Source organism: Danio aesculapii, chromosome 20, assembly GCF_903798145.1.
Source record: "Danio aesculapii chromosome 20, fDanAes4.1, whole genome shotgun sequence".
Lineage (NCBI taxonomy): Eukaryota > Metazoa > Chordata > Actinopteri > Cypriniformes > Danionidae > Danio > Danio aesculapii.
In genome coordinates, this window is record NC_079454.1 from 29,796,423 (window position 1) to 29,822,484 (window position 26,062).

At 35.6% G+C, this 26,062-nt stretch overlaps 1 protein-coding gene across 1 annotated transcript; it reads left to right on the forward strand.

Moving 5' to 3' along the window:
• Nucleotides 1–24,226, forward strand: fntb (farnesyltransferase, CAAX box, beta). Its single transcript, XM_056481023.1, has 13 exons — nucleotides 1–178; nucleotides 3,383–3,447; nucleotides 10,432–10,504; nucleotides 11,835–11,926; nucleotides 15,228–15,374; nucleotides 15,461–15,544; nucleotides 15,815–15,901; nucleotides 17,210–17,339; nucleotides 17,720–17,851; nucleotide 17,889; nucleotides 20,208–20,319; nucleotides 23,561–23,675; nucleotides 23,770–24,226. Exons 1-13 carry the CDS (start codon nucleotides 80–82, stop codon nucleotides 23,890–23,892), a joined length of 1,260 nt encoding a protein of 419 aa, XP_056336998.1. The 5' UTR covers nucleotides 1–79; the 3' UTR covers nucleotides 23,893–24,226.
• Nucleotides 24,227–26,062: the final 1,836 nt, after the last annotated feature.

Genomic DNA, 26,062 nt, shown 5'->3' on the forward strand with positions numbered 1-26,062 from the left:
CGCCCACGCGATCTTGACACTTGCCTTGCTGGGAAACTGCTGTCTTTCTGTCCCAGTGCATGTGTTTTGAGAGCTCATCATGGAAGAGGCGCCTCCACCCCTGCGATGCTTTCAAGAATCGCACTCCTCTGAGCTCTTCAATGATGACGGCTTGCAAACGGTGACCTCGAGAGAGCAGGTGAGCTTAACTCTTAGTATTAGTTAGCTAATTGGCATTAGCGCAGAGCTAACTGTCTATTTACTCTGATGCTGGGCTGATGGATACAGTAGTGGGCTCTGCACGTGCGGGATGTAATTATACTAATACCGTTGCGTAAACGAAAACGATTCATTTTAGTATTTTATCAAAATTGTTTTTAATTCTGTCATCGTGGATAAAAGAAGAATAGCATATAATATTGTCATATATATCGGGAATCTGCTCGTACTGCACTGTTGTTGTGTTGCCCTGCATGGATGATTGACTGTTAGCTATCAGAAGTTATTAAGTCAGTATTTTAGAAATAATTATAATTGTTAGAGATGCCAACACATGTATCCGCCTGGTCTTTGACTACACCAAAGGCATAGTTCACCCAAAAATGACTCTCTCCAAGATGTAGGTAGGACCTTTTTCTATAGTAGATCATTTTTAGCTGAGTTTTTAGAAAAATGAAAAACATATACGGACAAAAAACAATTAATATTTACTCTTGATTCAGTTCAGTTAATCTTTTTGCAATGTGGATTCTGTCAAAGCAGTTTAAACTCTTGATGATAAATAAAGGGGCTATGAATCAAACAATATAAAGGTAAAGTTGGTTTTATATCCGGATATTCAGGCATTCTCCTTAATAATATAATTTCAGAAAATTATTATTTGCAAATTCTAAATAGGGAAATATTGACAGCAAATGACTATCTAAGTACAACATTATTCACAGTGAATTAGATAGTGTTAATGTTGTTTAGAAGACATGCTTGCGTGCTAATTCTGATTGAATATTCAAAGTAACATGGTAAACAATATACAGACTTCTAAATGAACGAATGTGCGAATTTAAAACCAACTTTACCTCAATTCAAACAATGGGGTATGCACACAGACATTTAATTTCAGCCAGCCAGCCTCAGCACTTCCGTCTTTACGTTATAAAATTGCCACGCTTTTGGCCTGATTTCTTTAAAAATCAGTGCTCTTCACTGCCTGATGGATATACGATATGAAGTGAGTCTCAGAACGGACAAAAAGCACTGCATTAAATTACATTTCCCCCCGCCATGTCTTTACAATATGTCAGTTTATTTTACCCTAGTATTTTTAATGGAGTTTCTGTGCTAGCCTACTGGTCCTGACGGTGTTAGCATTTACATGGTTTTTCATCTTGTTTTTAAGCTTGAACAATTAAATGAATGCTTAAATCTATTTAACTGAATGACATTACACCATCGATGCTGTAAAAGGAACCTTGTGAAATTGTAAATAGTCACATTAAGCTTTCACCGGAAGTTTATCATTGGCTGAAAAACACTAGCTGTGCATAGAGCCCATTGGTCTGTGCGAGAACATTATTTATAGCTGTGTGTTGTAGATAGTACTCAATTTCCTGCAGAGAGAGATTGGTTTGACTTATAAGATAGAAGTCACAGTATCGATTTAGTTTCAGTCTCGCATAAAATAAAAAATCTTTGGATGAACTATCTCTTTAAAAACAATGTCTTGGCAAGAGAGAGAAATCCTTTTAATGCATCTCCAGTTAACAGTGTCAAACAGGGCTGCACAGTACATCGTTTCAGCATCTATATCGCAATGTGCACATCTGCAATAGTCACATCGCAAGATATGCAATAATCAGTCTGAATTATAGATGACCAGCAGCTACAGAATTGTATTGCATTACTGTATTCATACAGAATATATGTGATTTATGCAACAAAAAATTGTTTTTTATTACTTAGAATTTTTGTCTTGTTTCTAGTCTAATTATATACATTTCAAAGCAAAAACAAGATAATTTTACTCGCACCAATGGCAGATCATTTTGCTTGTTTAAGGAACTCTTAATTTTGACTTATATTTCTCAATTTTTCAATATTTGGACTAGACGCAAGTCAAAGCAAAGAAAGAAAAGCATTTTTTGCAGTGTAATTATTCAATTTCTGTACCCGAATACTTTTAGACTCCAGAAAACGATCAAATCGTGCTATTTAAACTTGGGAACCTGTATTCTGATCGCAGACAAATAAATATCGCAATATCAGATTTTTCCAATGTCGTACAGCACTAGTTTCAGACACTTTAACAAAGTAATTAATAGGTAAATGGTAGATATAATAAAATAGAAGATGATGCATTGTAAGCAATTGTATTCCGTTTATGTACATTCTAATTAAGGTAATTGTTTTTATTGTTTTTTATAGCTTTAAATGTGTTATGTAAGCATTAGGTCTTTGTTTTCTTTGTATTTAATTAAGGCTGAATGCTGCATCGGTGAATTATAAATAATGCACAAAATAATGTACTGACTGAAATTATAGTATGCACTAGTCATCCTTTGAATTACTAATAAATGTATATAACTCAACAAGGGGTGCACAACATATTGTTATAGCACCGCTATCGCAATGTGTGTGTGTCCGCAATAGTCACAATACAAAGTATGCAATGTTGACTTGGGATTATAGATGACCAGAAACCACTGGTCAAAATACATGAGATTTGTGGAGACGCATAATTTAACCACTATAGAGTGAAAGTTTAAAATATTCATGTATTTTGAAGGCATTTGTGAGCATTTTAAGAGTTCAAAGCATTTTAAGAGAACATAAAGAGCATAAAGAAGTTTAATTAAGATGCATTGCATTAAATTATTTATGATAAAGATTATGCAATGCTCTTTTACATTTGATTATTCGATTTCTGTACCCGAATACTGGTAGACTCTACCCAGAAAACCATAAAGCACTGTGTATTTTACTTTAATATTTACTCCATTGTGTTTATTTATGACTGTAGTTTGTTTTTGATGTGTATATAATAAATTACATAAAATATGTTTATATTTTACTCCCATACAAAATCATTCCAATCACTCTAAAGTAACGACTTTCCAAATAGAGCTATACAAGTCGTCTGGTGAACTTGTATTTATATTGCAGAGAAGAAAAAAATTCACAATGTCAAATTTGTCCAATATCGTGCAGCCCTAAACACAACTGATCATTTTTGTGTGACACTGATGTGATGTGAACAGGATGGGATATCAGCCACACATTTAATACACAGTCAGCATCAGCCACAGTGCATCCTTTTGTTCTGCATGTCATTGGCTTGTTGTTGTCACATTTTCTGTTTGGTGTTCTCACCTCCACATTTTGTTTCCTGTCTTATCATTGAATCCAGAGAAAAGTTGAACGCAGTATTCAAGAAGTATACAGTGTTTACCAGCAAATTCACACCTCACCGCAGTAAGTAAAGTTCAGCTTTCTCTGGCCATTATCACACTACTGCTGGGTCTGTTCATAAGCTTGACTGTGCTGCTTTTGGGTCACTGTTCTTCACTATAATTATATTATTATTATAACAATTATTATATTATAGTATATATTGTTTTGTTCTTGATGATGTCTTTGTTTGCAAAAACCAACATTCGATTTCTCTCTGCTTGTGTCTGCTATGCATGGTACTGTATATATTAGGGCTGCACAATATATTGTTTAAGCATCGATATCGCAATGTGCACATCTGCAATGGTTACTTCAGTGTGTCGTATGGGTTATTGTTGACCAGGAACTTGTAGATTAATGGCAAAGTTTAATTATTGTGGATTTACAGTTTATAATTTGCTTTAGTTTTTTCTGTTAACATATTACGTGAGTTTAAAGCATTTAGGCACAAGATTTGTAACATTTGTAGTAGGGATGCACCAATCCCGATACTTAGATCGGATATCGGTTTGATGCCGCATATTTTTGCTGGATCGGGTATCGGCCAGCTGGTACAGATCTAAATCCGATCTTGCGTGTGCGCTATATTCTGTGTAATTCATAAGCCAACAAAAGCCACGAAGGTAGCCTATTAAAAGGCACTAGAAAGTTGTCCTGTAGGCCTACTACATCCGAAATGTTTTGAAGCCATTTTATAGTTTAATGTGAAGTACAGATGAATATTCAAGTGGTTAAATTCATGTTCAGTTCAGCGCTTCTCGGCGCTGCGCCTGTCAATCATTCTCCATTCATTCACAATTTAAACTGCGTGTTGCATTCATGACAACACGAAACACTCTTTCCAAGACTAATAGTTCCTGTTAATATATATAATCGGTAGAGAAATGCATTTAGTTTTGCATTAAATGGGTTCCTTTTGACCTACAACATGGAGATCATTGCTGTTTTAAAATCATGTTGTGCTGTGTCTGTTAGACCAGCAGATTGCATTTACAACACTGGAGTAGAGAGGGTTATTACCTTCTATTCACACACAAAGTAGGCCTACTTGAAACTTTAAATAAGAAAAGGCTTAATAATACATTGGACAGATCCTCAACGCACTGATTTCTCCCCTTTGTGCTGCTGTTTTAGAAGTGTCCGTTTACCGAAGGGCTGCACACTGTGTCAGTGATGCAAGCTCTTCATTCAGGCACCAGATGCGCAGACGTGACATGCGCCGCTCTGTAAGATTATTCTTATAATAAGTTTCTGTTCTCTCATCCTTCCGACTGAGTTTAGGCTATTCCTCCGAGGAGAATACTTTAAGTGGTGCGAATAGTTCGTAAAGCCTGGCTCATTGTGGTCAAAGAAGTTGATTAAATAAATAAAGTGAAACTGACGGCCTGGCGCATATGGATTGTCATTAACAGAAAATAATTTAGCCTAATAAAAGCTACTCTAAAACTGTGAGTATTAATATTTTATTTAACAGACCTGTTTGTCAGTTTGTGCGCTGAAGCACAGGCCTATAAGCGGACCTTGTTTTGAACTTCACCTCAAATATTCTTTATTTTGTAGATAACTGACCAACGAAAATACATTAATTTAACCAACAAATTATACTAAATGAAATTATTTTCAAAAAGATAATTTTTCAGACATGCTTTCAGTGTCTCAGTTTTACTGGCGGCGAGTTTATGCGAGGGAATTTAATAAGTAAAGGTTTAGTTTAGTCTGCATCAAACCTGCAGGAAAATATCAGGCTTTGCTAAAAGGCTGGTTATTTTATGATCGATTAGAGTAGCCTATTACAGATTTCAAAGAAAAATCTTAATATTAAAAAGAAAACATAAGCTGGACGACAACAGATCAAATCAATCTCATAATGAATGCTCAAATAATGTAGCCCATAGATTATATGTCATATACAGTAGGCCTATAGGTGTGTTATTTTCACTAAAGAAAATATATTATTTGAGTTTATCACCAGAACTATAGAAACTGTATTATGTTAATAAAAAAATAGTAATAAAAATAATAATAAAAAAATGGCAGAGTATTGGTATCGGATCTGTATCGGTCGATACTCAGAATGTTGGTATCGAGGTCGAATCGGTTCCAAAAAAGTGGTATCGACGCATCCCTAATTTGTTGCTAATAGTGAAGGCTGCCAAGTGTGACTTTAGATCAGGTTTTTCATCCACCCTGGGGTGATTTTTTTTTTTTTGAGTCTTAATTTGGCCACAAGGTTCTCTGTGTTTCAGCAAATGAAACGATTTTTGGTGACAGATCTTATTTTGATATATTTTGGGAAAAGACTTAAAAAATATATCAACAATATACTCTGGGCAAATGTACTACCCTTTCATTATGTTCATGGCTGTTTTTGCCCTATTGGGTTCCATTATAATGACATTTTTTGATTGCAAATCCACCATATTATCATGCATTCCTGATTGTTTCTGGTTTCCATGTTGGGAAGAGGTAAATTTACCCATTTTTACTGTTGAGTTGCAGTGCAAAAAAAGCTTAGTTTCTGGATAAAAATTATATGGTTATAAGGAATATAGCGTGGGTGTGTACGAGACCTTTGCACACTCACCTTGATATATATGAGAAAGAAAAAAAAAGCAGTTCAGCTCTCAGAACATAGTAAACATCATAAGTGTATTTATACACGCACACTAATTTGCTGTTTTTCTCCATTGAACTCCATATAATTGTCAAACTTTTTTTGCAATAATGAATTCTGCAATTTGCACAAATGGAGATATTCAATTAATCTGGTGAAATTTATTTCAGATTGCAATATATATTGCAGAAAAACTGAATATTTTCTTTCCAATATCGTGCAGCCCTATTATATAGCATAATTAATTTTTTTAATTAGTTTGCAGCTTCACAGCATATGCAGGAAAAAAACTGAAGTCTATGTACCGGTGACATTTGCTCTGCTGCAGCTAATTTTCCCCTTTGTCCACCACAGCTTGACATCAGTGTATTTCAGAACTTATATCTTCTATGCTTTGAGCACTTGTTTTGAGTAAATGAAATAAGAAACCCAGGTGTGGTAAAACTGATGCAATCAGTCCCCCAGATAAAGGTTGTGTAACCCTAAACATTAGAAATAGATGCTGTAGTAACACATCAGCTGTTCTGCCACAGGTCCAGATGGTGCTTTTGCCTCCGTTTTCAAATTTACAACTTTTCTAATTTTGTACTCTGAGAAAACTGACGAAAAAGCATAAGCAGCCAGCACAAACAGTCATTCTGGGAATAGATACACTTCCTGGCCACTTTATTAGGTACACCTGGTTGATCTTGATGTAAAGAGACAGTTCAACCAACAATGAAAATGTACAGATTATTTACTCACCCTCGGCTCATTGAAGAGATAGGTTTTTTCTCGGTAGAACATTAAAGGAGATTTTTTTTTTTGCTGGATCCATGATGTAGTAAATGGTCACCTGTTTTGAAATGAAAAATAAACACAAACAAGTCTAAATCGATCTCAGTGGATCCTGATGATATGAAACTGAACATGATTTACAAATATTATTAGCTTTAATTCTCAGCCTGGGCAAACAGTTCTTGGTGCTCATGAGCTCAGACATGAATTCATTGATCAGAATAGAATAATTTCTGCACTGTAAAAAAGTAGATGATCAATTAGTCCTGACAGCACATGTTATAGGTCATTGTATCTTATTAAACTAAGTTATTCATGTTCTAACTTAATTTTATAAGTTACACAAGCTGTTTTAAGTCAGTTTAACATTATATAAGTTCAATAGACTCCATGTTAATTTGATTCAGCTTTAAAAATCTATTAGATTTTCGGCTTTTTACAGTCTGCTAACATAATTATAGCAGTTGGGGCATTTTGGACAATCATCAAGTTACATTTCAATGAAAACTGAAGCTTTTATAATGTTTTTAGATGGATTTCAATATAAATTGGCCTATTTGGAAATGAAAGAGCAGACAAAGCTGCCAAAACAGTCCTAACAGGAAGAATAAAGGACTGCAAAATCCCACCTTCAGATTTAAAGCCACTAATAAGAGGCTATATTTTAACAAATTGCAAGCAGAATGGGATTAGTGCTCAAACTTTTTAAGATCCAAACAGTAGTAGGAAGAAAATTGAACTATTTTTTTAACTCAAGACATGATGAGGTTGTTTACACAAGTTGTCGTATACTCAAAGGAGAAGTTTCCCCAAAAATGTCAAAATTGTAACAGAAACCAGTGTTAAATGTATACCTTTTGGAATGCCCTATTGTTAATGCTTTTAGACAACAGTTTTTATCTAAAGAGGCTTTAAAGTAAACATTATAGATGTGAATCCTTTAAAAATGGTAAAATTATTATCAATAGTAAAGCAGTCTTTTAAAACAGCTGTTGATTAAAGCTAATAATGTGTGTTTATTTTTAATCTCGAGAACGGGTGACCATTGATATGTATTATACAAATCATGAAGGACCACAGATTCAGCTGAAAATCTTCTTTAATGTCCTACTAAAGATTCTTAGTCACCTACCTCTTCAGTGGCCTGGCGGTGAGTAATTTAACAGTAAATTTCATTTTTGGGTGAACTATCTCTTTAAAGCTTTCAACCACATCCCAAAGGTGCTCTAATGGTTCGAGATCTGGTGACTGTTGAGGGCCATTTGAGTATAGTGAACTCACTGTAATTTTCCAGAAACCAGTTTGATATGATTTGAGCTTTGTGTCATGGTACATTATCCTGCTGGAAGGAGCCAATCACAAGATTCACAGTGTGGTCATAAAAGGATGGAAATGGTCAGTTAAAACGCTCTTGAAAGTCCCAGTAGACCAGCAGTTTCTGAAATGCTTAAACCAGCCTGTCTGGCACCAACATCCACGCCATGCTTAAAAGAAAATTAAATCCGCTTTTTTTCCCCAGTTTAAATTTTAGTAGATCATCTTAGTCACATTTATATGCCTCAACCCAAAACCCATCATTTACTTGTCCTTCACTAGTTCCAAACTAGTTTCTTTTTTCTGTTGATCACAAAATAATTTAAATGAAAAATGCTGGAAACCTGTAACCATTGACTTTCATAGTATGAAAAACAACTACTATGGGAGTCAATGGTTATAGGTTTCCAGTGTTTTTCAAAGTATTTGTGTTCAACAGAAAATTGAAAACCACAAAGGTTTGGTATTACTTATAGGTAACTTCATTTTTGTGTCAACTCTCCCTTTAACAGCCTAACAAACACACCCATGTATATATGTTCAGATGACACAGTGCTTACCGTTTAGATGATGTAATGTGCTTACAGTTTTTGATGATGTAGTGTGCAATAAAAGAAAAATTACATAATTTCAAAAGGAAAATGTGGGTAAGACTTTAATTTATTTTGTTAATTTTGGGGTGAAATATCCCTTTCGGCAAGTACATGAGATAACATTTTCCTAAAGGTCAATTGTCAATAGACACCAGTACTGAAATATTTCAATTTCAAATAAATGTACTTTTGAATGTTCAGGAAATCATTAACAAGTGTAAATCTTTGCTATAAATATATATTATATATTATAAGAAATGTATCTTGAGTACCAGATCTTCATATCAGAATGAGTTTTGAAGGATTTTGTGACTGATGCTGAAAAAAACCTTCATATGAATAAGTTTTAAACTTTTAAAATATTTTATATTAAAATATTGTATTTTAAAATATATATTCAAAAAGAAACAATTCATTAAAATGAACAGTATTCCTGTTTTACTGTATTTATAATCAAATAATTGCAGTCTTGGTGAGAATAAGAGGCTTTCGTCTAAATCAGTGGTTCCCCAAGTGGGGATCAGGACCCCCGGGGTGTCGCAGGACAATGAATGGGGGTCGCTTGGTGATTTCATTCCTTCATTCATTTTCTTTTTGGCGTAGTCCCTTCATTAATCTGGGGTTGCCACAGCGGGATGAACCATCAACATATCCAGCATATGTTTTACGCAGAGGATGCCCTTCCAGCTGCAACCCATCACTGGGAAACATCCATACACACTCATTCACCTGACACACTACGGATAATTTTAGTTTACCCAATTCACCTATGCCACATGTCTTTGGACTTGTGGGGGAAACCGGAGCACCCAGAGGAAACCTACACGAACATGGGGAGAACATGCAAACTCCACACAGAAACGCTAACTGACCCAGCCGAGGCTTGAACCAGTGACCTTCTTGCTGTGAGGCAACAGCACTACCCACTGTGCCACCGTGTCGCCACTTGGTGATTTTCACAAATCAAATTCATTTTATTAAACTAGATACATTAACCTAGAGAAGAAAAAAAGCAAATAAAAAGTCATCAGCCTTTCAATTTTTTGTTATTTTAGAGTGCCTAAATTGAAAAGTTTGCGAACCGCTGGTCTAAATGATCAAAAATCACCCTAATCAAGCCCAAACTTTTCAAGTGTAGTGGATTGTGGCTATATGCACAGTCTGTCAGTTCAGTTACAGTTAATTTCAGGCATGAAAGAACAAATAAACTAAGCTGCAAAGAAAACAACCAGTTTGTCAACTTCAGTTTTAATTCACATGAAACTGGTCTGCTGCCGCACTGACTGGTTTATTAGAACGTAATGACTGTGTTTTCAGTGGTCCAGCAGAGAGCAGCAGTGTAGAACGAGAGCAGGGGTTAACGATCAGTTCTCTCTGCTGAGATAGCCTTAAATTAGCCATGCTCCGGCACCTCTGCAGCAACTCTGAAGTCAAGCGGACCATGTGTAGGCTGTGTTCTGACTCACTGACTCCGTCATTTTAACACTGCCACTGCCTTTGATGGGGATAATTGGAGGATGTCAGCTCAATGGTTTAACTTGCTTTTGTACAAATAAGTTGTGGCCGTTTACTGAGCTATTATTAATCTTTACAAAGGTTGAAGTTTTTCGACACTTTGTAAAAAGACATTTTTGTGTGTGTGTGCGTGTGTGTGTGTGTGTGTGTGTGTAAATGCAATTTACAGTAAATCTAAACTTTTTTTTTTAGGCCTGCTTTACTGAGGGAACAACACTATCATTATTTGAAGAAAGGTTTACGCCATCTCTCTGATGCATATGAGGTAAACAATGGCAAAAATGTGTCTTTGTTATTATCTGCGTCCCAAATGGCACACTATACACTATGTACTTATGCACTAACACACTCAACAGCATAGTATATGCGTGGTGTTGTCCCAAATGGAACACAAACTTTTGTTTTACTAAGTGGAAATTCAGACCGTTTTCCTGATGACGTTTGCCAAATTAATGAAATAAATGACCCAAGAACTAAATAATACCTGCCATGAGTGTAACCGCATTCACCATCAAGAGCCGGTATAATCCCTCTTGTAGGAGAATTTTGCTTTCACAATCCAAAATAAATACAGTAATCCAACATGTGGCCCGAAAGCTCCGCCCCTTCCGCTACATGAGCAAAGCTGTGGTCCTTGAGTGTGTGAGGTGTCCAACACTCCGCACTTAATTTTACCGGTTGAATAAATGCATCATCAGAGTATTTAAAGAGTTTTCAGTGTAAACGCACTACTTACACTTTGTACATTTATTCTACAAAATGGCGTAGCATAGTGCACAAGTATGTGATTTGGGACGCACCTATTGTTTTTATTCATGTTTTGAACCACATTTTTTTATTTTAATATTTTCATTTCAATTTTAGATTAATTAAAATAATTTTGTGGGTTTTTGTGTTTATTTAAAGGAACAAAACATTTCAAGTTTTGTTAGTTTCAGTTATTGATAATAGAAAACTACAAATACTGTCATCCTGATATTGTTCCAAACTGGTATGCAATATTTCTGGGTTAGAAAACTAAATTTATCTATGGTAATAATTAACCCCTTATTACACATTGGGGTGTTTTTTGACCGAGAAGTGGTGTATAAAAACTCTATAGTTGTAGTTATAGTGCTTTAAGACCATTAAAATACATGTATGGATATGTATGGTGTAATTTCAGGTGTATTTGCATTGATAACATGGTGATTACATGATAGTATAAAAATGTAAAGCTTTTCTCTAAAAACACTTTTATTTCACATTCACTCATCGTTGAGAAGTTAATAACAATATTATTATTATTATTATAAGTAATTTTTATAAATGACAAATAATATGTATATATTTATTCAGGTCTGATCAAACCTGGAATGTGAAAATCATATTTTGAATGCATTGTCTACACTCAAAACAAGCGTACAGTCATTATTTATCAGCAGCCTTGTACTTTTTAACACTGTGTAATGCGTTACTTGTACATGAGGGCAGGTGGTTGAGAACACTATGCTCCTAGTTTTAGTGTATTTGTATGAGAACATCATGTTCCAGTGCGGTTCAGTGTGTGTGAATGCTGGTAATGGCTGCTGAATCTGCATGTTGTCTGGCTTCAGTGTTTGGATGCCAGCCGGCCTTGGCTTTGCTATTGGATCCTGCACAGTCTGGAGCTGCTCGAGGAGCCCGTGCCGGCAGCAGTTGCGTCAGAGTGAGTAGCTGTCTTTCTATGAACATTTCACTGTCTGTGTAAAACACGGGCAGGTGGTCTTGTCCCCTTAACAGTTGCAGTTCTGGTTTAATGTGACCACTACAGATAATGTCAAAGTTAAGTAAGATTATCACACAGATACATTCTTTTCCCATCAGAACCATGCCAAGGTTAGATATAGCTGCTGTGGGGAATGCTTCTCTATCTTAAGTCATCTTAACACAGCCAATTTAAGGCAGCCCTAAAGCAGGTCTGTGTCTGCTCAGAATTTAGTGTTGACACAATGCCGCATAAAAAATGCCGAGTCTGAGACACCTCAATCCTGAGTGTCAAAGGCAACGAAATGCTGAGTTTTGATTCAGTGTAGATGAAACAGTTCTGCTCTAAGCAGTGTTGTTGTCATGACAACTCAATGAGCCAAAAACTCATAGCCTACCATATAAGTAGGCTACATTGGTTTTAGCTACCATTAATCAAAAAAACTATGAATAAGGGAAAAAAAATCTCATTTTAATAACAACAAAGAAAGAAAAAAAGCTAATTAAGAGGTCCGTTAAGGCTTTTGGATTGACAAAAAATGTTATTGAGATGTGAAGTGTTCTATTTGTTTCTGTATACTTTTTTAATGTGTCATTGTTGTGCAATTTCAAAGGTTTCAGATTTAGTTTTGGAGATCTCCTGTACAGGTTTAAGTATTCTTATAATAAACATTTCTCTGTGTCTGACAGAGTTTGTGCAGGAAGCAAGGCTGGAATTTCAAATGACTTTTTTGAATTACAATAAATCCAATTATTGTTCAATTTTACCTTTAAAACTTTGAAGATTATTTACAAACTCCAACATTCGAACACCAAATGTCAATTTATTAGTTATTATTATACAGCTGTCTGGAATATTTCATTCTAATTGATCAGTCATTACATTCCAAGGTATGTTATTTCAAGATATCAACTACTGAAACAACAAACACAAAACAGTGCTCATTTGGGTAAATCAAACCATCTTGACGTTCACATTCAAATCTATATGGTGGTTTGTCGCATCGCTGTTGTTTGGTGCCATCTTGTGAATAATGTGTAGGTTAGTGTATGCTAGGGCTGTGCGATTATTCGAATCAAATCACAATTTGAAACATTGCGATTAGTTGCTTGCTAGAGGCTGCGATATGAAATGTATATGTATTATTTAATTTCTCCCTCCCAGAGGAAATGTGTGACTGCCATCTGTGTGTGACAGTCTTAGGGGCCGATCACACCGAATGCGCATTTATGTTACAAAAACGTTTTATGTCGCTAGGCAACAACTGAATTGGCTGTGTATTGTGCACAAGTGTTGTTGTTGATATTATTATAATCTTAATATTTAATATATTTAATAATTATACATATATATATTTATTTATATTTATTCAGGTTTAATCAAAATGCAATGTTTCACATTTGCTTTTAAACTTGCAAATTCTGTTATATTAATATTTGTTATTGTTTATGCAGTTTACCTGAAGTAGTGTTAATATATTTTTATTTCTTGTATATGTTTTTTTCAGCATTAATTGTATGTGATTTTGTAACTTTTATCATTACAATTGGTCTTTTTACTTTAATGTTGTTTAGATTTATTTTTATTAGGGATGTTCCGATCAGGATTTTTGCAGCCGATAACATGCTTTTTCTGCTCTGAGTTGAATTTTTTTCACGCATAAACAGCGCGCAAAATGTTTGCAGCCGTTAGTAAATCATTCAAAAAAGGCGCCTCTCAATGCAAAAAGCACCTTCGGTGTGATCGGCCCCTTACTAGCCAATTGAGTGAGCACACTTTCCTTATGCCAATCAGAATTGTGAAACTGAGCTTGCGGAATGTCCACAGTAAAAAAAACAAACAAACAGGAAAGTGTGGACAAGTGGGATAATGGCGTCTGCTGCTTCAGAAGCATCAATAGATGAATTAATATCAAATAAAAAACCGCACTGGTGATATGGGATAATTTTGGCTTCAAAGTCACAGACACCTAACAAAAATTAAGAACTGTCGCACAATTGTTGACACGGCTCACAGATTATTGAACTGAAGCTTGACTACAATATAAAATCACAAATCTCAAATCGCAATGTATCAAAAAACAAACAAACAAACAAACAAAAAAATGCAATTAGATATTTTCCCCAAATCACACTGCCCTAAGGTATGCTCCATTCAGTAATTTTTGTTTCGGTCAACTTTGCCTTTAATTAAAGATTTAATAAACTATTACGGCCCACAACAATATTTTGTCTAATTTTTACATTTTGTGGCAAGTAGATGTGCAATAAGCAGGATAAAGTTGAATAAAGAATTGTCGGGATAATGTAGAAAGAAGCCTTTCACACTGTTCCAATGCCCTGAGACCTTTGCTCATCTTTGGAACACAAATAAAGAAATGTTTGAGGGAAAAATGAAAGCTCCCTCATCCTCCATAAACAGCAATGGTCCAGAGACTTTCAAAGTCTAGAAAAGGAACCAAAAAACACTGTAAAATATTCCATGTGATTTCAGTGGGTCAACTGTAATCATACTAAGCCCCAAGAACATACTTGTGCACACAAAAAAGTAAAAATGGCTTTGTTGATGTCTTCTGCATCAGATCAGGGTGTGTATTTACTATGTGCAATATGCCAGTTGCGTTTTACACTGCTGATGGCAATATAATAAATTAGTAAACACATACCCTGAGGAAAAGATGACATTTTTATTATTGCTTGCTGCACAAAAGTGTTCTTGGAGCTTCACATGATTTCAGATGAACTACTGAAGTCACATAGAATGATTTTAGTTTGGTTGAATATATTGGTGCAGTTCATTTGGGCAGGTGTGAATGTAGCAATCGCACTTGAGTGGGCACCAAAAGCGAACCAAAAAAGCGTACAGAGGCCTCCTTAAAGAGGTGGTCTCTATACGCTATCAGACAAACCCTGGAGTGGTTCATTTGTGGTGAGAACATGGTCCAAACTAAAACAGACCCATGTATCATTTTTTTTGTTGTTGGTCTGGACCAAATGAACCTAATCACAGATGTGAAAGCACCCTAACACCGTTTCAACATCTCTGGACCGTTGCTGTCTATGGAGAATGAGAGAGCTCTCAGATTTCATCTAAAATATCCTAATTTGTGTTCTGAAGATAAACGAAGATCTCAGGGATTATAAAAGTGAGGGTAAGTAATTTATAACAGAATTTTCTTTGTTGGGTGGACTAACCCTATGATATCACATTTAAATGCTGTAGATGTGAATTTAACCCTACCAAAAATGTGGTGGTCTTCCAGCGTGTGCCAGTTCTTGGCCAGATGTCAGGCCCCGACAGGTGGTTTTGGTGGAGGCCCGGGTCAACAAGCTCATCTGGCTCCCACCTATGCAGCTGTCAATGCGCTCTGCATCCTGGGCACGGAGGAGGCCTACAATGTCATCAACAGGTCTCATGTTTGCTCTGTATTATCACCTGTTTACCTCCAGGTGTTGCGTTGATCATATTGCCTCAACAGCTCATTTTGTTTGTCAGAGAGACGCTCCTGGACTTCCTGTATTCAGTGAAGCAGCCAGATGGCTCTTTTGTGATGCATATCGGTGGAGAGGTGGACGTCAGGTGAGTTTAGCATAGTCCGAAAGATCTTCACAACAGCCATACATCTCTTATTTCCCCGTGTTCTGATGGTAGTATGAGAAGGCATTTTTCAAGAGTGACCTTTTACAAGGAGATTAGTGCCAGAAACATTCATCATGTTCACCACAGGGCAACAATAAACAAAGAAAAATCACTTTGAGAAGGAATTGTTTTCCACCGCGCTTCATTCTTACTGTAATAAGTGGTTATCAAGACGAATAGGTGGTGATTGTTGGTGTTCTGATCTGATAGGAGTGCATATTGTGCGGCTTCTGTGGCTTCACTCACAAATATCATCGCTCCAACTCTGTTCGATGGGACGCACAATTGGATTATCAGGTAAATCCCTCACATTTGCTTTTAAACCTGCAAATTCTGTTATATTAAGATCTGGTATTGTTTATGCAGTTTACCTAAAGTAGTGTTAATATATTTTATTCTTGTATATGTTTTTTCAGCATTAATTGTATGTGAATTTTGTAACTTTTATCATTACAGTTGGTCTTTATTTAATGTTGTTTGAATTTATTTTATTAGGGATGCTCCCGATCAGGATTTTTGCGCTGATATCGGTACAATTCCTTCTCATGGGTGAGGCGGCCGTATCGAGTACCAATTCTGATGCTTCGAGCTTTATAATGCTTTAAGCACATTTTCCCCAGTATGAATACTTAAGTGGAGATCTTAACTTACCTAAGAGAAATGTTTGAAGGATGCGGCATAGAATCCCTTAAAACATGTCTCTTATAAAACCATTTACGTGTGGACATGTCATGGTCAGAAGCAGCTTTAAACAGAAAATAGTAGATAAACAGATAAAAAAAAATTGACTAAACAAAAATGACTAACAAAGCATTTAGAAACTTGCAAATGAGGGAAAAATTCTAACGTTTCAATGCTTATTGCAATAATTATATTACAAAAAAGGTATATTATTAATATTCAAGTTAAAAATATAATTTTAACATTTTTTTATTTTCCAGTCAGGTTTTAGTGAACTTGCAATATTGTCAAAACACAGAACATCACCAAGTCTCTCACGATCTGTTAAACAACACCTGCGATCAGTTCATGTGATCAGCCAGATTAGCGAATACCGATCAAATCATAAAATGTAATTATTGGCCGATACCGATCTCTGGCCGATAGTTCGGAGCATCCCTAATTTTTTTTTTAGCCAAATTTTTTTGTATTTCAACCTAAAGTATTCTAACTCTTTATAGGATGAAGAACCATATCTTCCCACACTTCTTGAAAGTACTTCCATCATCCATTGCAATGTTTCACATTAGACATTGTACGATGCCAAATTGGTTGACATCGCCCAACCCTAATTAATGGTGCTTTAAAAAGTCATTGAAAGTCCTTGAATCTGCTGTTTGTGAAAGCATGGGAGCTCTGTATATAGGAACATCATAGACACTGAATAAAATATTTTTATTTTATTTATACTCATGAAAGTTCATTAGTCTTATAATTCTTATAATTATAACCGCCAGAAACACTCCAGGGTTTGAGTATGGCAATGAGTATTTCAATGAGTGCCATATCAAGGGTGAACATATTGTTGACAAAGAAACGTTTCCAATTTTTCTGATTACTAAATGCATTACAAATATATGCATTTTTCTTTCCTCTGGCCTTCAGCTGTCAGAACTGGGAGGGTGGTTTAGGTGGAGTACCGGGACTTGAAGCACACGGTGGATACACGTTCTGTGGCACCGCTGCCCTCGTCATACTGGGCAAAGAACATATGCTGGATCTCAAAGCCTTGTTAGTAAGTCCTTTGTCTTGCCTTGTTTTCACCTTCTATTTAACCTGACCATTTCTATTTAACCTGACTATTCTCTCATCCTGTCCATTAGAGAGAATAAACTGAAGTTTATGAAAACACGTTAAAGGTCAGTCACGTGTTTCTGAAGCGTCTCATTACTGGTTCCTCAGGGACACTAAACATGCTTGAAAAATCATCATCGTCTGTGTGGAGCAATGTTGTAGATGCTTAGATCAGCAGACTTCAACATGAAGGGATTTTACAGTCCCAGTGCACAGGCGGATTTGTCTTAACGATAAGACAGCAGCACTAATGATCTTCCTATGCTGATACTTGTAAACCTGTAAATTAGAGGATTTTCTCTTCGTTTTTTCCTTCATTAGCGCTGGGTAACCAGCAGACAAATGCGTTTTGAAGGCGGATTTCAAGGCCGCTGTAACAAGCTGGTGGATGGGTGTTACTCCTTCTGGCAAGCAGGGCTATTACCATTACTCCACAGGGCTCTTTTAAAGAAGGTGAGCAGTCGAACTGAAGCATTTGAAGCATGTACAGGGTTAGTTCACCAAAAATGAAAATTCTGTCATTAATTGCCCACCTTCATGTTGTTTCAATCCCCTGAGATCTTAGGTCATCTTCTAAACACAAATTAAGATATTTTCAATGAAATCCAAAAGCCTTCTGACCCTCCATAGACAGCAGTGGTTGAGTCATTTAGTGTCCAGAAAAAGAACCCAAAACATTCCATGGGATTTCAGTGGTGCAACTGTAATCAAATGCATAAAAAAAAAAGACTTGTTCGCCTATGTCTCTGATGTTAGATTAGGATGTGCATTTACTACAGGCAATACAAAGCTTGCGTGTTGCTGTCTCTTATTGCAATGTGTTATACAAAAGTGTTCTTGGAGCTTTGTATATTATAGTTGAACCACTGAAGTCACATGGAATATTTTGGCAATGCTTTTGCTTCTTTTTCTGGATTCTGAACATCTCTGGGGACTTGCAGTCTAATGGAGGATGAGAGAGCTAACAGATTTCATCTAAAATGTCTTAATTTGTGTTTTGAAGAAAGCCTGGGGGGATTGGAACAACATGAGGTTGAGTAATATAAATGAATAAGATTTATGAGTGAACTAACTATTGTTTTCAGTATTTTTGTGTATTTTTTGTTAATGATAATATTTTGGTAAATGTCATTAATAGATTTACAGTAAAATCACAAGCTGTTGAGAGCAAGCCAGTCATATTGATTGATTTACTGAATTCATTAAAGCGATTTGTCAAAAAGGTGGATTCGTTTATAAAGAAAGTAAGTCAATGAATCATTGGCTTACCCGATTTGTTCAAAAACAGATTAACTCATGAACAAAGCACCTAACTGAGTACGTGTACATGGACACCAAGAATCAGATTTTAATACGATTAAGACAATACTCTGATTAAGAGTCTACCATGTAAACAGCAATTTTTGATTAATTTAATCAGATTAAGGTCATAAACTAAACAGAAATCAAATTAAGACAGGTGGAGTATGGCGATTTTAGCTGCATTATTGAAGTGCAGTACAGACATGTCAAACTATTACCGTCGTGTAGGATTGTCACTGCATTTTGCGACAGGATAGTCTATACACACACGCTGTCTGACACTATTTTCTGTACCTACCAAGCCAGTGAAGGACCACAGACATCACAAAATGCTGAGGTTTTTTTCCCTATATGGCATGCGGTATCAATTCCATTAAACTACAATCTTACAGCAGTTCATACTCGCATCCAGTATCTCGTTGTCAGTTAAAATCAGCAAATTAAAATGAAATTACATGAAACTCGGAGAAATGTGGATGGCGTGGTGACGCAGTGACGGTTAATCGAATTATGCGCTATAACATGTAAAACAGGATCATGAAAGGAACATTTCAAAAGGCAGCTCATGTAAACACCTTAGTCATATTATTATCTTATTCAGATTAAGGCAAATAATTTAACTACTGATGTCCATGTAAACATAGTCACTGTTGCTCTGAGTTCTGGCTTTCTTTGAAATCTTTTCACTGGCAAAACAGAATATTCTAAACTGTAATAAACTTGACAGGTTCTAGTTTTGTTGAGCTTTTCTATAAAAATCAAGCTGCTCTCTGGTTTCTGGGTGACAATACTTTTATTATATCACATTATTTTCAAAAAGTTTTATAACTAAATATTTTTAGGCTCAAGACATGTTTTTTCCCTTTGTGATGATAGTCACATACTCTCTATTCTAGTATTGTAGATGTAATATTGCTCAAAAATAACACAGAAGTATTTTTGTTTCTTGATGGCCACCATGGTTTGATGGACAAGTGTTATTCACCTTATTCTTCATATACAAGCAGGCGCAGCCATTAGAATCTTTTTGGCTTGAGACTTCCGGTCTCATTCACCATTAATTTTTACACTTTAAAACAGCTTATTAGGCTGCATGATGTTGCAAACTGACATTTTCTTATTATATTATTCTACTTCATCTGTATAGTCGTGCAAACACTTGTTTTTGTGTTTGTAGTTTGTCTATTCCTAGTCATTTCTTCCATACGTGACTGAATTAGAAGTTCTAAAACAATCGCAGAAATGAGCACACATCACAGAATAAGGTCAATAGTGTTTGTCCATTTACAAGTCTTGTTGTTGTACAGTCGGTTATAATGACACATTGTGACAGCTCGGATGGTACCTACATGATCATACACACTGGCTACCAATACGCATAATGGACTTTTATAAACCGGCTGTATTTTTATTTTTATAGTTTAAACCAAACATGTATGTATAAAGCACATGGGGTCTAGTGTTGGATTTAATAGATGAATCGATGAAAATGTTGTTGTGTATATAGGAGACTCAACGCTGAGTGTGAGTAGCTGGATGTTTGAGAGAAAAGCCCTGCAGGAATACATCCTCCTCTGCTGCCAGAATCCTGGTGGAGGCCTTCTGGACAAACCGGGCAAGTGAGTACTGCGCTTACAGTATACACACACACAAATGCATGCATGTATATTGTATGCTTGCAGTCACCAGTAATGTCATAAAGCAGTGATTCTTTAGACTTCAAGACTATTGTCTGTTCAATATTCATTCAAACAGTCCATATGTTTTCCAGTTGTTTGTGATTTAATGAATATATATGAGAAGCCTGGACCACAAAACCAGTCACAAGGGTCAATTTGTAAATTTATATTAGGTGTGATGTTTGGATTGGACAATATATGGTCAAGATAAAAGTATTTGAAAAAACTATTTGACCGTGTGCATTTCTGCTGTTTGTTAGCATCACCACAGAGATGTGCACACTCTCTTACAATCACAGCCATAGGTCATCTGAGCACTTTTTCCACAGTGCGTGAAACTGAAAGTAACACTATACTCACGATTTGCAGTGTGTGACGCAATAAACTTAATCATAACTGCCAAATGACCTTTGCTTAAATACACAAAATTTAGACACACATTAGGTGGTGCTTTTCTGATGATGTGTGACCAGAGTTGTTTAATCTTGAGCCCTGTCATACACACAGCTTGTTACAAGCAGACCCTGTGTATGATGAAATACTGATACTGAATACTGAGAACATTTGGGCTGACAAAACTATCTACTCCTTGTTGAGGGTGCTCATTTTGATCAACAGTAAGACCGATTAATGCTATCAGTTAAATGTTTAAAATATAATTTAATCATATGAAATGTTTTCCTTTCCAAGCTATTTTTAAATTATTTGCTTTGTGAGGAAAAAAATCTGCTTGACATGTCAGTCATTATTGTGTTTAGAGCGAGAAACATCAGTCACATAGAACAAGATTCATCAATCAGAAAATAAGTAGTCCTATCTAGAAGAGAATAATACGAAGATATACAATTATTATTTTAAACAAATTAATATTACAACAATGTATTATAAGTATACAGTAGTAGGGCTGCACAATATATCATTTCAGCATCGATATCGCAATATGTGCATTCGCAAAAGTCACATCGCAGCATCTACAATGTGGAGTTGGGATTATTATAGTTCAGGGGTCACCAAACTTGTTCCTGGAGGGCCGGTGTGCTGCAGATTTTAGCTCCCACCCTTATCAAACACACCTGAACGAGCTAATCAAGGTCTTACTAGCTATACTTGAAACACCCGGCCAGGTGTGTTGAGGCAAGTTGGAGCTAAACCCTGCAGGGACACCGGCCCTCTAGGACCGAGATTGGTGACCCCTGTTATAGTTGATCAGCAATGTAGTGTTACTTTACATTTTACATTACATTTGATTATTCAATAATGGGACCAGGACAAAATATCAATGCTGATTTATTGTGATAATTCCACCCGCGATGCATTATTGATGTAGCCAAGTATATATATATTTATTTGAATGTACAAAAGATCTGACCTAATTCATCAGCCTTGCACAGCTACCATTTACCACCTAGGTGACAGTACAAGAGGTGGCACTTCTTTGTAATGTCGGATCAAACACATATCAATGTTGCAATTCTACAAAATGTATGTGCGGTTAATAAAATACATCTTATACTTTTTTGATAGATTTTTCCCTCTCTCGTTGACGAATATCATATCTTGTGGATGGTTTTCTAGTGATATATCGCTGGTATTGTGATCTATCATAATCGAGGGCAAAGTATGATGATAATATTGTATCGTATTACTGTACCTGAACATCTGACTACTTATTTAACTTAAATTTTTGCTAATCTTATGTATTATGTATTTACGCTTGCAATTTCTTTGATTCACTCCTCTACACAACTATTAAAATAATGATTTTATTCCAAATAATTTTATTCCACAATGTTAGATTTTTCCTGTACATGCAGCCCTATACAGTAGTCAACATTCAAAGTGAAATAGAAATGTTTTTTAAAATTGTCCTAGTACAAGAATGGGCATTGTTCAATAGTATTAGGACAACTTTAAATCCATGATTGATCCACTTCAAGTGTTGACATCTACACCTTAATTTGGACTATTGTGAAATGAGGGAAAAAAAGGTACATTAATAGACTGTGGAAAATTACATGTTTTTTATGTTGTTAATTCAGTTTGAGACAACTGTGATGTTTATTTTTATTAAGGTTATTATTATTGTTAATGATAGTTCATAGAAAAAAAAACAGGTCAGCAAATATTTGTATCTGAAGAATTGGATTTGGTCAAGAAAATTGCAATCGGTGCATCTCACATTTTTGGCATGAAATAAAAATGGATAATTCTGACTCAAACAATGTAATGTTTTGCAATTCCTACAAATGTATGTGCCATGAGACTGGTTTTGTGGTCCGAATATTTATATTAAATTTTTTTATATTTATATTTACGTATATTTAAAAAAATGATCACAAACCAACACAGTGGCTATGATAAAATCAAAATATTGTATAGAGACCGACTAGGCAATGTGTTTTTTATACAACAGTCATTGATTGATATTTTATTGCACATGCCAGCTTATTTTGGGCAAATGTTCCCAGAGTGCACGTGGCAGTGGGTTCTGAACAGAAAAAACTTGGGATTAAATTAGTTTTATTTTGGTCACATTAAGGGCTGTTTATTATTGGGCTTTAATCTATTATTTACCAATTAATGAGTGCTCTTTGGCAAATAGGACTAAAAAAGCATGTTTTTTTTAAACGTCGTTAATTCAGTTTGAGACAACTGTGATGTTATTTTTTATCATGGTTATTATTAATAATTATAATTATAGTTCATAGGAAAAAAAAACAATCAGTAATGATCTGTATGTGAAGAATTGGAATTCGTTAAAAAAATTGCAATCAGTGCATCTCACATTTTTGGCATAGAATAAAAATGCATAATTTTGATTATTTTTTTTTGCGATTCCCATAAATGTACGTGTGCCACATGAGACTGGTTTTGTGGTCCAACAGGATCACGTATATTTAAAAAATAAAAATTCACATACTAACACAGTGACTATGATAAAATCAAAATATTGTGTTGTCTGAACACAGCAGTTAAAGTCTGAATGATTAATTAGTGAATGTGTATTTGAACGAGTTTCTTTTTAACTATAATTCTCAAATCACCAATAACTAAGGATTTATTTAATATAGTTTATCATTTGAATTATGAAAGAAAAAGAGTTGCCTTGGGATTTAGTTTTTTTACTAACTGTAAAGGCCAAACCAGACTTTCCTAACAGCTCATCATTAATTCCCCACAGGTCTAGAGATTTCTACCACACAAGCTACTGTCTGAGCGGACTCTCAGTAGCACAGCATTTCGGAAACCAAGACCTCCACAATGAGTTAATCCTTGGTCGAGATGAGAACAGACTGGTAAGACTTACACACTTACAATTCATTTGAACCCATCTGTGTTGAATATGCAGTATCATCACAAGTAAATATTCTCATATTTCATCTCCTTCAGGCACCAACTCATCCAGTTTACAACATCTGCCCAGAGAAGGTTGCCCGTGCAGTTGAGTATTTCCACCGGTTGCCTGTCCCAATTCAGACAGGAGCTACGCCAAGTGCGATGGATCAGTCATAGACTTAATCTTTTTCTACCGTAAACATATTGGGGGATTTGGGCTAGCTTGAACTGTGCAGAGGAATCTTCTGTAAATGCTGTAGCCAAATGTCCTTTGCTGGTGTGTACAGCGTCTACAGATGGAGAAACACTCTGAGGCCTGATCTGCTGCTGCTTCAGCATGAGGTTATGGGTTTTAGCCAGGATAAACAGTAGAGACTGACTAGGCAAGGTGTTTTTTCATGCACCAGTCATTGATTGATATTTTATTGCACATGCCAGCTTATTTTGGGCAAATGTTCCCAGAGTGCACATGGCAGTGGGTTCTGGACAGAAATAAAGACTTTGATGGAAATTTGTTTTATTTCTTGGTCACATTAAGGGCTGTTTATTATTGGGGTTTCATCTATTATCTCTAATTATTGAGTGCTCTTTGGCTAATAAGACTGAAATTATATTTAAATATACTGTAGTAGTTTTGGGGTACGACAAATTCTAAGCCATAAGTAGTGTTACTTTAGGTAATTTTTGGCCTTTATTTGGGGTGTGCATTTTATTTATTTATTTTTATTTTTAAACATTTAAAAATAGGTATATGTCTTTTTATCTTAGCTGGTTTTGGCCTGTTCTAGATGAACCAATATGACACTTAAGCGTGCTGCAAAACCCTCTCTTAACAAATAGATGCATCAGGCCTGTCTTAAGCATCTAAACCGTTTTTTATGCGGATATCCAAAATGCGCATAAAAATCAGTGGATGGAAACGACAAGATGTGCAGACATTCTGAAAATATGAGAATAAAACGTACACGCATAACTGAGTACATTTTTATTCCATAAGAAAAGATGCACATAAACTATGATGGAAACACTTTTACCGAACAAATTCCAGTATGCGCCTTAATAAAGGTCATGTGATTTTGTTACAAGAGATCATGTGATGATAAAAATGTGTGTGAATGGACAAACCAGCAGGCTGAGCACATTGTTAAGCATCTGAAATGTTGTTTTAGTCATTATAAAACACCTTAACTATTTCAGTATTAGTGTTATTATATTATTAATGACCTCCAAAACTGTCAAGAGTGTGTGCTCCGTGTCTCATGTCTTCAAATGCCACCACGCTTCGGCATTATCTTCTGAGATGCAAGTTATTTATTAAATAAGTAAAAGATTCACACAGCTCCTCCTACCGCAGTAAAGTCAGTTTTTACTGTTGATATTTGGTGCCAGTTAATCAGGAATTGACCATTTTGTTCTCTTTGATCTGTTGGATTGAAGCGCTGCTTTATTCGCACGTCTTTTACGCAATATTCCAGTTTTGCGCATAAAGTTAATTCACATTTGTTGATAGAAACATAGCTACTGAATCCCTAATTACTCATAATGATTCAAATGATTCGTTGAAAAGCGAATTCTTTCACGTGTTTAACAAATGTTTGGTTCTTCCTTTGTTTGGAAATATTTTCCTTGTTGAAAATGGAAAAACCAAGAAGTCATTTACTACAAACAAAAATCATGGCTTTGTTACACCCTCCATAATTTTGACATGGTAATTGTTGTAAAACTGTGGTTACGAGTGGAATGTACAGTATACACCAAAAAATAACATATTTAATATACAACTATAATTTAAACCATTGTAATTTTACTAATGCAGAGTTCAAACTGCATGAATTTAGCCCTGATTTTTGACTCGCTGACAGGTTGAGAAATCGCCGACCAATGCCTGAAATAACAGGCAAAACGGTGCTCGTTCACGTGAGTAACAATCACACAATGTGAACTATAAAAGATGCGAATCGCCGATAAGTCACAGATGCCCGTGAGATATTTGGCATGCTAAATATCTGGAGCTGTTGGTGATTCAAATCATGCCGTGTGAAATGAGTTCTGACTGAAAATAGCATCCACTCGTATGGGTAACTGCAGGCCAGCAGGAGGTTGGGGGAGAAGGTAAAAGCGCTCATTTTCAGTTTATTTGAACCCAAGAAATAAGGGAAATTTTGTGGAAATCTGGCAGGAGCACCCGTGTCTGTTTGACGTGTCATCTGAGCAATACCACAACCGGGTCAAAAAAATTTGAGGAGAAATTGCTAATTCCCAAAGGCCAGGTGAGCAAAATAAGTACATGTTCTACCCCACTAAAGGCTTCTTTCTCATTATGTAGTGCATAACAAAAGATATAATA